The sequence below is a fragment of the Antechinus flavipes genome, chromosome 5 (genome assembly GCF_016432865.1).
Source record: "Antechinus flavipes isolate AdamAnt ecotype Samford, QLD, Australia chromosome 5, AdamAnt_v2, whole genome shotgun sequence".
NCBI lineage: Eukaryota > Metazoa > Chordata > Mammalia > Dasyuromorphia > Dasyuridae > Antechinus > Antechinus flavipes.
In genome coordinates, this window is record NC_067402.1 from 218,005,716 (window position 1) to 218,017,493 (window position 11,778).

Consider the following 11,778-nt stretch of genomic DNA (forward strand, 5'->3'; position numbering starts at 1 on the left):
GTTGAGGGCTGGCAGTTGGGAGTGGTGGCCAGGAGGCTCATAGTAGGGGGTGGGGGCAGCATGTAGTCAGTATATACAAAGTACCTGAAGCATTTGGACACCCGCCCAATTTGCCCACTTCCACTTTGGGGACCTCCATCTCTTCCCTATCTCCTCCACAGCCTCTTCTTCCCTCCTTTCTCCCATCCTGTCGGTCTGCAAACTCAGCGCCCATGAAATTAAGGAAGTAAAAGTAAGATCGATGGCTCCAGATGCCATACACCCTGCCAGCCCCTCCCTTTCCACTCTGCTGCCCCCCTCCCCCACTTGTATGTCTAATTTAGCCAGTAGGCTTTCCCCTTCATCTTCCTTATCACCCAGGTCTTCATTCTGCCTCCCAGACCCAGCCGCTTCTCCCTCTTGTTCCCATTTGGCCCATTCATGCCTAGTCTCACTGATACCTGTGTCTCTTCTCCTTTCCCTACTATAGACAGCTTCTCCCCTCTGCAATGTTTCCTTTAAGGAACTGTGTATTTTCACTGATTTTAGAGACATCCTTTCGTTTTTCTCAAGGAGCAGCTCTGCCCTCTCTTTCCAGTGTCCCTCCCCTCTCAAAACTGATTTCAGTCTCCTCCTTTTTCTCTTTTCACCTTCATCCCCACTTCAGTTTCTCCAGTTACTCCCAGAGTGGAGAAGGAGGTGGCCAAGGTGATCCTCATGGTACCACCTTTTCTCTCAACTCCAGCCACCTCTGGAAAGGGTTCACACAGATTCATTTGGATTTGACTTTATTTTTCTTCCCTTTTCATCCGACTTGGGGGTGGGAGAGGCATAGAAAAATAAGAAGCAGCAAGAAGGAGAAGCAGGATAGGGCTGGACACCACTGCCCATTGAGGAAGGTCAGCAGGGGACTAGCAGCTCCCCATCCTTTCAGCTCTAACTTTTCTCCTGCCCCAGCTAGGGACTTGGATGCTCACAGAGAGGTGAATAGGTATCATAAGGGATCAGGCATAGTAAAGGTGGGGGCTAGACATTACAAGGGTGGGCCAGGATTATATGTGGCCAGGAATTACTAGAAGAGAACTGGAGTATAAACATCTTGGGGTAGTGGACTGGATTTATAGGGAGCTAGGTTAGAAGGTGTTGGGGGAGGAGCTGTTGACCAGCACTGGCTTTGGAGATTCTAAAGCCTAGGGCAAAAGCAATAGAAATTCTCATTGAACTATTTCCCCTTTTCTTCTCTCCTCCCCCTGGGGAAAGTGAAAGTGATTGGGAAGGAGGGGCTGGGGTCTTCTGGGAAGGGAGACGGACTGGAAGAGGACAGAGCTAAGGTGAAGTGTCTGGAGTCCTGGGCAGCAACACTTTTTCCGAGGTGGAAGGAAAAATCTTAAGAGGGTGAAGGAAAAGAGAGGTGATCTGTAGGGAAGGAGAGATGTGCGAGGACTCCCGTGGGAGTTCCCACCGCTCTTCCCCCCGAATGAAAGCCCCTCCTCCCTCACCCTGGGCCAGGTGGCGCCCAGGCTTCCCTGTCTGCCCAGCTGTCGTCCTCATCTGATGCGATCCCGGGGCAGAGGGAATGTGGGAATATATTTGGGATGAGGGGCTCCCCGACACCCTCCTTTACGGGAGGATTCGGTTTGAGGGAAGCAAAGGGCAGTAGCTGGGGAAGCAGGGGAATTGTTATCCGAAGTAGGGGTGCTCGCTCTGGAAGTTGTAGTCCGGGCACACCTTCTGCACCAGTTTGTAGTCAAAGCTGAGGAAGGAGACGAAGATGCAGATGACTTTGAAGGGTTTGGCGCAGAGCCACGCGGCCTGGCTCTGAGTGTGCTCCGTGAAGCACACTTGCGATGGGTCGTACAGGCAAGGGCGGTGCTTCCGGGCTCGATTTGTCTTCTCATACTCCACGTGGCAATTGAAAGCCCGCGACTCCTTGGCCCCGGGGACTCCCAGGGCTCCACCCAGGGGACCTGCCAGCGCGCCCCCGAGGGCACCTCCCAGGGTTCCCCCCGACGGCATCCCTAGCGATCCCCCCGAAGGCACCCCCAGGGGAGACCCTAGCCCAGAGAGGGCCGCCCCCTCCAGGGCCAGAGTGGACTGCAGAGGGTGAGGTGACGGCCCGGTGAGCAGGACCCCTCCAAACTCTACAAGCTTCGACGGTGGCACTATACTGACGCTTAGGTTGCCCAGGCTGGAGGAATTGTGCCGGAAGTAAACGCTGAAAGTGCCGTTGACGTGGTCCACTATCTTGCCAGTCACTAGCAGAGAGAACTTGAGGGTGTGCACCCGGAAATAGAAGTCCCCCCAACCGAAGATCTTCTTCGCTCTGGCTGCTTTGACCGAAGGCTTCCTCTTGGTGCGTTGTGCTGGGGGGGCTAAGCCTGCCCCGGCCCCGCCCGGCCCCCCAGCCCCAGCCCCGGTATAGTTAGTTGGCCAGGCCCAGTTCCAGGTGTCGGCAGCGCCGTAGCCTTCAGAGGAACGCGGGGCCGGAAAGAGGCGGCCTGAGGAGCTTGCTCCAGCTCCAGCAGGACGCAGCTCCAGGTAACGAGGGGTCCGGGACACCGGCAGTTGTGCACTGGAGGCCTGAGGAGTGGGAGAGGAAAGAGACAGAGAGAGACAGAGAGAGAGAGACAGAGACACAGAGAGAGAGACAAAGAGAGAGAGAAAGAGAGAGAGAGACAGAGAGAGAGAGAGACAGAGAGAGAGAGACAAAGAGAGAGAGAGACAGAGACAGAGAGAGAGAGACAAAGAGAGAGAGAGACAGAGAGAGAGAGAGAAAGAGGGAGGGGTTGGGAAGGTAATCAGGATCCCCTTCCCCTGCTCCTGCCCCTTCTCTTTCTGTGAACCGTCGGAGAACGAGCCAAAGATACATTATTTTCCATTTGTCTCATACTTCTCTTTGCTTTTTCTTTGAACCCTGTCTATGCTCTTTCGGCCTCGTCTAAGACATCCCCAGTCCCCTCTGTTCCTGAACCAATTGTCCTCTCTATCCTTCTTCCCTTTTTGGAGAAGAGAAGGGACGTCAGGCTCTCGGTTTGTGGGGAGAAAGTTAAACAGGGCAGGGAGGTAGGAGGAAGCGAGGAAAGCCGCCTAGTACGGCCAGCTCCATCTGTGGCCCCCGTGTCTGCTCATTAATCAGGGTAGGGGGGCAGCAATCTATCAAAATCTGGAGGTAGTCTCGGGGGACTGAGGCGGGAAACTGCGACTCAGCAACTCAGGACCGGGCCAGATGGGGCTGAGCCAATGCCGACCCCGGCGGGGGGTGGGAGCAGGGAAGAAGAGGCCGGCACGAGCCGCCTCTTCCCTCAGCGGCTTGCGCTGCCTCCCTGCCTTCTCAAGCTGCCCGCTGTACTTTTTTTCCCCGTCAGAGGGGGGCGCTGCGGAGCAAGAGATTGAAGCTGGCTGGGGGAGTCCTCCGAAAGTTGCTCTGGGGAGCGGGTTGCGGCGGAGCGGTCAGACTTCGAAGACCGAACCCCAACTCCAACTGTGCCCAAAATGAGACCCCCCCCCCGCCAGTTCCCGTTGGAGAGGGCAGGGGTGGAAACCTTTTTGCCCCAAGACTTGAAGGAAAGCAGTAAGGAGAAGGGACCGGTGTGCCCCGCCTGCGGCCGCTACCTAGCTGGCGCCCCCGCCTCCCTCTCTCCTCCTGCCTGTCTCTCCGTGTCTCAGGTGGCGGCCGATCCGGTGAGACAGCGCTGGCGCGAGTACAAGATGGATCGAGAGGCGGGAGCGGCCGGGCCAAGCCCGGGCCATCAATTATCCGGGGGCGGAGGCGGAGGGGGGGCGCGGGAGAAGAGGGTGCGGGGAATGAAGGAGGAGAGGAGAGAGGCAGAGTGAAGAAATATGGAGATGCTGGGAGGCTGGGGGAGCGGAAGGAGGAAGGGAACGGTGCGTGTGTGTGTGTGAGTGTGCGTGTCTACACTGGTGCGAATCCAACAGTGTGTTTTCTCCGTGTGAGGCGCCGAGGGCGAAGTGTGTACACGGGGTGTACATTGTGTTTGTGCACTCGAGGTGTTCTGGGAGTGTGTACAAACCATGTGTGAACTCGCGGTGTGTTTGTACACGCTGTGTGTGTACACTCCAGTGCGGGGCCGGAGGCCCCTGGAGCCTCGGTGTGGGGGGCGGGGAGCCACAGATGAGCCGGAATCTCCGTCTAGCCGCCGCCGCCGCCTCAGTCCCGCAGCGCTGCGATCCCGGGTTATTAATGCCGCCGCCGCCTGCTCATCATACATATTTATCGCCCCCCCCCTCCTCCCATCCCCCAGCCCTGCCCAGGTGAGGGGGGCGAGGGGTGGGGAGAGCGTGAGAGACAGAGACTAAGCACTGAACGGGGTAACGAAAAAGAGGGAAAGAAAAGGAGAGCTGAGGCGGAGAGCGAAGGAACAGCCTCGAGCTGGGGGTGGGAGCGAGGGAAGATGAGGGAACTAGGACTTCTTAGACTGGAGGTGTATGTGATTGGAAAAGCCTGTGAGCCCTTTGGTCTACGGGATAAGGTCGGGGGCCAAAAGCCAGCCCCTTGAGCCGCGGAAGTAGGGGTGAGCCAGCGAGGGATGGTTTAGCCCTTTAGGCTAGGAAGAGGAGCGGAAAAGAAGCGCTAGCCCCGAACTGGGCTCGTGCTTTTGCCCTGCGGAGAAGAAACCAAGCGTCCCCTCATCCCCACCCCTCCGCTGCCCACACAGTAGATGAGAAATCCAGGCTGCGGCTGGTGCCGCGACCGAAGAGCCTGCCTCGGGTCCGACTGATTCTCTTTTCTAGGACGATCGAAGCTACGTTTCTTTCTCTCACCCACTCCGAGCCCTTCCCTGTTTGCCTCCCCCTGCCTCTTGCCCCTTACAGTTTTCCAAGCATTCTGTTACCCACCTTCCATCTAAGTCCTGGCCTAAGGTCTTTCCATCCCTGGTAGGGAGGGAGCCCAGCTAGGAAGGAACCCAGGCAGGTTTTTGCCAATTCCCCAGAGACAAACTCAGCTGAAATAGGGGAGGGACTGGGAACTGGGGGTCCTGAGGCAGCTGGGAGGGGGTGTCTGAGAGGCGCTTGTCCATCCTTCCTTCCTCACACCGGGTGTCTGATCCCAGACAAATTGCTGTCTCGCCTTCTCTGATCCCTGCAAATCCCATGGCTTTGGTCCTTTCTCCCCCTTCCCATTCACTGCAGGAGTCTGGAAAAGATGAAAGGAAAGTGTGCATATGTGGTGTGTGTGTGTGTGTGTGTGTGTGTGTGTGTGTGTGTACGCCCGTGCCCTGACCGACCTTGGATGGGGGAAGGGATAGTGACCTGGGCAGAGAAAGGGGTATATCTATGGGAAAAAGGAACTGAGGAATGGGAACAGAGAATACAATGAAATAAAATCTTTTTTTTTTTTTCGTCTTTAAGTTCCTTTCTCTATTTCTCCTTCCCTTTCTCCCCCTCCCCCCCTTTTAAATTTCCGAGGCTCTGGGTCAGAGTCTCTATCTCAATTTCTCTCTGACTTTGTCTGTCTGTCCCTGTTCTCCACCTCTCTCGACATTCTTGTTAACTCTTTTTTTTTTTTTACTTCTGTCTCTGATTCCTCTGTCTCTGTCTTTCCCTGTATTGATGTCATTGCCTGTTTTAGGGGCTGGGGGAGATACAGTTTGATCCAAGAAAACAGAACCAGGTATGTCTGGATCCTGGAAGCTCCTGCTGATACCTTTGGGCCTACTTAGCTTTCTGATGAGGACTAGGGCTCCTTTCACTTGTCGAAGTGGGGCAGTTTGTTCAGAAGTGTCTAAATGGGGGAGGCAAGTGGGGGACTGGCAGAGGGGGGCGAACATTCACCAAGGCTTCGGTTTAATTAAGCTAATTGGGCACGGTGACATTTGCAGAGGGGAGAGGCGAGCGTGGTTGACAGCACAGGGTTGGGGGGGGGGAGAGGGAAAGGGAAAGGGAAGAGAAGCTTGTCTTTACCAGAATCTCACAGCCTTGGGCCGGTGGGGGTGGGGAGGGGAGATGTATTACAAGCTGAAGTGGTATACTGAGGAAATACTGGATGGAGAGAGAAAGGGGGCCTTTTCATTTCAACTCCTTCAGCCCCCGAATGTGAGCAATTGAGTGTAACCGGGAAAGGGGTTACAGAAAAGCGTTAGGAAGGCATATTAATTGGGAAAGTAGAGGGATGATGAAGTCTGGGATATTAGAGAAGCTTGAGAGGACCCAGGGCATTGCAGAGGGGAAAGCCCCACCAAGTACTCCTCCCCCACTAGTCTTCCTCCATTACAAAAAGAGGGTGAAGAGAATGGGGAGAGGAGGCTGGTAGTGTGGGGGGAGAACTCCAATTTTTCTGTCTATCGGAGCCAAAGGGGCAGATGAGTGGGTCCTGGGGTCTCTTTTCTAGCTATTGCCCCCAAACCCTTCACAGATCTTTGTAAATGAGTATACAGACAGCTAGTCAAGGGACTAAGTCTGGAATGGGAAAAGATGTAGGCTATGCCCCCCCAGCCGCATTGCAGGGATCCCCCCCCTTCCTGCCCCCACCTTGTCCCTAGGCGAGATCAGCTGAGAAGCGCTGGGACAGTAGCCATCCCACAGTTGGTCGCTCTGGTATCTTAGGGCAGTGGTTTAGGGACCAGGAGGAAGGAGACTGAAGCTATGAGTATATACACATCGTTTTCCATCCTCTAGGGTCCTACTAAGACAGGACAATCAGGACAACTGGTGTCAGTGTCAGAGGGTTATATGCTATTGGGAGTGGGGGTATCCTGAAGGAGGATTCTCATTCTAATTACACAGGGTGGGCCAGGGCTGCAGAAGGAAAGAGAGGGGATCACGAATCACTGTGTGGGTGGAAGAAAAAAAGAGTCCGACCCCAGCGTCTCTACTTTTGCCAGCAGCTTCAAAGAAGGCCCTTTTACTCGTTTCCCTGTTGCTCTCCCCACCTAGGGGCCCAGCCCAGCCTATATCCCATACACACTGGGGGACCTCTCCCCTTCACCTCCAGAACGGAGCAGAGATCGGAAGATGATTGTTGACAGTGGTCACAGATCACTAACCCATTACCCCATTTTGCAAGGGCAGATAGAAAGCTTAGGGTTGTAAGGCTTTCCAGAGGTCATGACTCTTGCCTCCTTGTGACCTTGGGAGAGGCTCAGGGTTGGGGTAGGGGTGAGAGAAAAGGAAGGGCACAGGGCTGCAGAGCTGAAAGGTCCTCTCTTAGCGTCTAACCCCCTTTCCCTTCCCCCCAGCCCATCTCCCGGGCCGCAGCGCAGGGCTCACTGCTATCTGAATTTTGATTTTATTTTATATTTTATTTCCTTGCTTCTCGGAGCGGGTGCCCCCCGGGAGCGGTCCGCTCCCCTCCCCTGCCCCCCCCCAGCCCCGCGCCTCACTTTATTATTGCAATAAATGTGTCTATAAAGGCGCCGGCTCCGGGGCGCGGGGCTGAGGGGGGGCGGGGGGCAGGGATGTAATTTCCCGAAGCAGGAGCCGGAGGCCGGCGAGGCGGGGTGGGGGTGGGGGAGGAAGGTGTTTGGGGGAGGGAGAAAGGAGGGGACTGGAGAGGGGAAAAGACTCATCAATTTCCACAGCCCTTGATCACATTCTCCCCCACAACCAAACCCTCTTAACACGCTCCATTCCTCGCTATCACCCCTCTGATCCCCGTTACCCCGCTCTTTTCCCTCGCTTTTTCTTCCGTTACCCTGCTCTTCTGCTACTTATTCTTTTCTGTCCCCATTATATCTAGCTGTATCTCTCTGCCCCCTCTATTCTGCTGTCCCTCATTATTTCTATTTGCTATTCAGCTCTCTCCCGACTCCCTCACCTCCTTATTTCAGTTCCCCTCCTTCCCTTCCCGGTTATAAGCCGCGATGTTTTCAGAAGCTCTGGTCGTAGGGCGACCACTGAACCCAGCCGCTGCCCATCTCGCTTCCCTCCCCGCCGACCTGGCCTCAGCTGCGGCCCCAGATTACCCCAAATCCCTGTGCGCTGCTCCCTTCTCAAGGCCGGGCTACGCGTGTCTAAGTGGCCAAGCCAGAGATTAGTAGGGGACCGTAAGGGGTGGAAGAAAGCGGGAAGCTCGGCCGTTGGAGTGGGGGGCTGTGCCCAGGGAGTCTCGGGACACATTTCCCTAAGACCGGGACTCCTGTGTTCTGCCTAAATGCACCTTCTTCCCACTCCCATCCCACTGTCTGCTCCCAAGGTGGAGAGTCCCAGAAAGCTTCTACTCCGCGCCAGAAGCTAATTAGTAATTAGTGATTAGTGATTAGTTAGTATTGATCCTGCCCCGCCCCAGTTCCTGGCGGGTGGGCTTCTTCCCGAAGCGGCTTCATTTGCATGGGGAGGGAAAGAGATGTTCAGAGACTGAGAGGCAGACAGACAGAGATAGAAAAAGGCAGAAAAAAAACTAGGCAGAGACATCAAATATATTTAGAGATAAATGGAAAGCGAGAGAGTAAGAAAAACAAACAGATTTTGAGAGAGATTAGAAGGGGGAGGAGGAAACCATGAGAGACAGTAACTGCAAAGATAGGTGGTTAGAGAAATGGATAGCAGAAAGAGAAAGATGGATAAGGAGAAAGAGAGAGATAAGAGAGAGATAAAGGAGGTGTATGAGATGGATGGAAAAAAGAAAGCTGGGTTAGACAGGAGATAAGGGGGAGAGGAGAAAGAAGAAAAGAGCAGTAAAGATAAGGAGGAAGGTTGGGGTTTAATAGGCCAAGGATGGCAGATTGATAGGATGGTTTTGTGGGTGTTGAGGGGGTGAATATTCCCCAGACAGTTCATCCCTGCTATTCCAGCATATGAACCATGCTTCACCCTCTTCTTCCCCCTTAAAAAAACAACCCAAGGGCATTTAGGCATGGATACACACTCTGACACATATCTGGCAACTACCCAGATTCTCATATATACTCTAAACACAAGCTAGCTCATACCACAGACCCATACTTAGACATAGGTACACATATACACAGAGAGAAATACAGATATACTCACAGATCCAGATTACTCAGATATACAGGTACACACGGAGATAAACATATTTGGACATAGACACACACATATCTTCAGTCCCATAGATACATACATTCACATGTATGGATACACACAGATTCACCGTGCGCAGTGCACACACAATCATTTTCATTCACTCTCCCCAAGTCTCTGCCAGATGTTTCATTTCCCTTCAGGGGGCAAGGAAATTAAACCAGCTTGGTCAGCTGGGGGAGTTTGGTTAAGGGAGAAAAGAGCTGGAGGTGGTAGAAGGGGAGGGCAGGAAAGAAGTGGAAGGCTGATCAGCTTCTGGGACCAGAGAATTCAAAGCTCTAGTTAGTAGACCCCATCACTCCTTGTTGAACCTGAATTCCAGCTTGGTGGGCTTGTTTGTCAGAGGTATGATCCCCAAATCTTATTATAATTATGGTTTTAGTGGGGTCCCAGGGAACCCAAAAGCCCTCCCCTGATTCTCTGAACATGGGACCTGGCAAGATGAAACCCAAAGATGGTGGTGGGGATAGTCTTCCACTGCCTGTCCTCTATTTAGCTGCCCCTTTTTCGTCCTGGAATCTGTGATTGGGATGGGGAGGGAAAGAGAAAAAGGGGATGATTGTGGCAGCATTAGAAATTTAACTCATCCCCTAGTCACCTTTCAGCCTCCCCCACCTCAAGGTCAAACAGTCTGAGGGAGCTAGAAATTTGAATGCCTGGGATTTTGGATATGTAACAGATCTAGCCCCTGGCACTGGGTTGGCTGAAAGGGAAGCTACTAGGATAAGAGAGGTCATAAGAATTGGGGGTGATGAGTTCCCCTTACCCCCATGATCATCCCAGATTCCTTTCACAAATAGATTAAACACCCCAAGAGAAATTCCAGTCTTCCCCAAGGAAGGTTCCTCCCTTTATCTTCCTTGCCTCTTCCTAACACGAGGCCATCAACAGCTGTGAGGAGGGCTGCAACTGATTAGAAGGAAAGGACCACATTGGGGGCAAGGGAAGCTGGGGGGTGGTGCAGCAGCTCCATTCCCACTCCAACCCTAACCCTGTGGCAATGGGGCAAGTCAGAGAGGACTCAGAATGTCCCTTAAATCTCCAGCTATAGACACAGATATGTACATTTATACACAGGAACACACAGATACATAAACATGGTGCAGAAATACTACAGTGAACACACTTACCTAGCAGGGATTGTATGTGTAAACACATACATCACACACCAATGCATACATCCATTTACACACTGCATCTACAAGCCTGGGGACTTGGTCAAGAAACACTTCTGCTCACAAACACACACAAGTGCACGAACACACAAATGCACTTTTACACAAGGACACAGTCACACAGCACACCCCCCACACGTGTGCTCACACTCGGGGGCTAAGGTGGAAGCTACAGCTGTCGGGTTTCTGTAACTGAATGGCAGGGGACATGTTGCTCCCCCCTCCCCCCCAGGAAGGCAGGGAATGGGAATCTCCAGTCAACCTGTGAGGTGGTGTGCCGGTGTGAAATTGTGTGTGAGCTTGTAAGCATAGGAGGCTCTGTGTCTATGACATTGTGTGTGTGTTAGTGTGTGTGTACAGATAAGGATATCTGCACACAGTGGTACAACACATAAAAATGTGCATGAAAGAGGAAGAGGGGAAATGGACAAGGCGAGACAGCGAAGCCGAAGGGAGAGGGATAGCGACTGGAAGGATACCGAGAGACAGGGACTAAGAGATGCTGGCTGTCTCTGTCTCACCGTTGTCTCTCACACATTCGAGTTGTGTCTCTGACCCGCTCCCTTCGCCCTTTTCTGGAGGAGCACTTGGGGCCTGACCCTTCTCCCTTGCCCCCGCCTACATAAACTTGTTCTAAAGAAAGCGCGGGTCCAGGGGTACCGGGGTCTTTTTGTCAACCCGCCGTCCACATTATCCCACTCCCCTAGGCTCCCAGATGCCGCGCAAAGTTAGATCCCGCCGGGATGGGGGATGGGGGTAAAGGGGACCGGAGCGGCGCAGAGGAATCTCCCCTCGACCCTACCAGTTCTAACCCGTGGACCCAGGAGTCCGAGACAATCCCCCTGACGCTTAACATTCCCCCAGGGCCCTGGAGGCCCAGACTCCTGGGTCCCCAGCCCTTTTCCCCGCCCCCTACTCCCAGAGCCCCCGCCCCCCCTACCTTCCGCAGGAACCAGGGACTGAGGAGCAGGGCCAGCCATCCAGGGAACAGCCGCATCTTCCCGGGGCTCAAGGGTGGGGAGCAAGGGTTGGGGAGAGGTAGGCAGGCGCCACAGGGGGATAGTCCCCAGGTGTGGGCGCCGGGGACTAGGGAAGAAGGAAGACAGGGAAGGAGAGGAAAAGAGGAGAGGAGCTGAGCGATGGACCTGGGGAACTGAGCGCAGGAGAGAGAAGGAAAGAGATTGGGGGGAGAACGAACGGGGGGGTGGAGAGGGCGGGGGGAGAAAGTTCAGTCTGGCACCCGGGCGGGGGGGGCGGGACTCTGGGTCCCACCAATCCCGGGCCGCGCCCTCCACACCCCACCTCCCCCTCCCCGCAGAACGCGGGGAGGGGGGGTGACGAGAGAAGGTGACTTTCACCCCTCCTCTGTCTGGAAACCACGCCCCAAGGCCACTCGTGAAGGACCACGCCCCCTCCCAATAGGACCACGCCCCCCTGTCTCGGGCCCTAGCAGCTAGGGCAGGAGCTGTCGCCCCTTAATATTTCCTTTTCTTGAAGGAAGGAAGGAGTGAAGTCTAGGGTGCCTAGATGCGAGAGAGTTGGGGTTATGGGACTGATTCTGAGGATACTGAAATGGGGGTTTTGTGCTTGGCAAAGGAGTGTCAACTGAGCTTCTTGAGGGAGT

The 11,778-nt window shown here is 54.3% G+C and overlaps 1 protein-coding gene across 1 annotated transcript; it reads right to left on the reverse strand.

The window, feature by feature from the left end:
- Positions 1 to 750: 750 nt before the first annotated feature.
- Positions 751 to 11,358, reverse strand: NXPH4 (neurexophilin 4). Its single transcript, XM_052001585.1, has 2 exons — positions 11,095 to 11,358; positions 751 to 2,559 (listed from the first exon to the last, which is right to left on the reverse strand). The coding sequence occupies exons 1-2, from the start codon at positions 11,149 to 11,151 to the stop codon at positions 1,660 to 1,662; spliced, it is 957 nt and encodes a 318-aa protein (XP_051857545.1). The 5' UTR covers positions 11,152 to 11,358; the 3' UTR covers positions 751 to 1,659.
- Between the last annotated feature and the right edge of the window lie 420 nt (positions 11,359 to 11,778).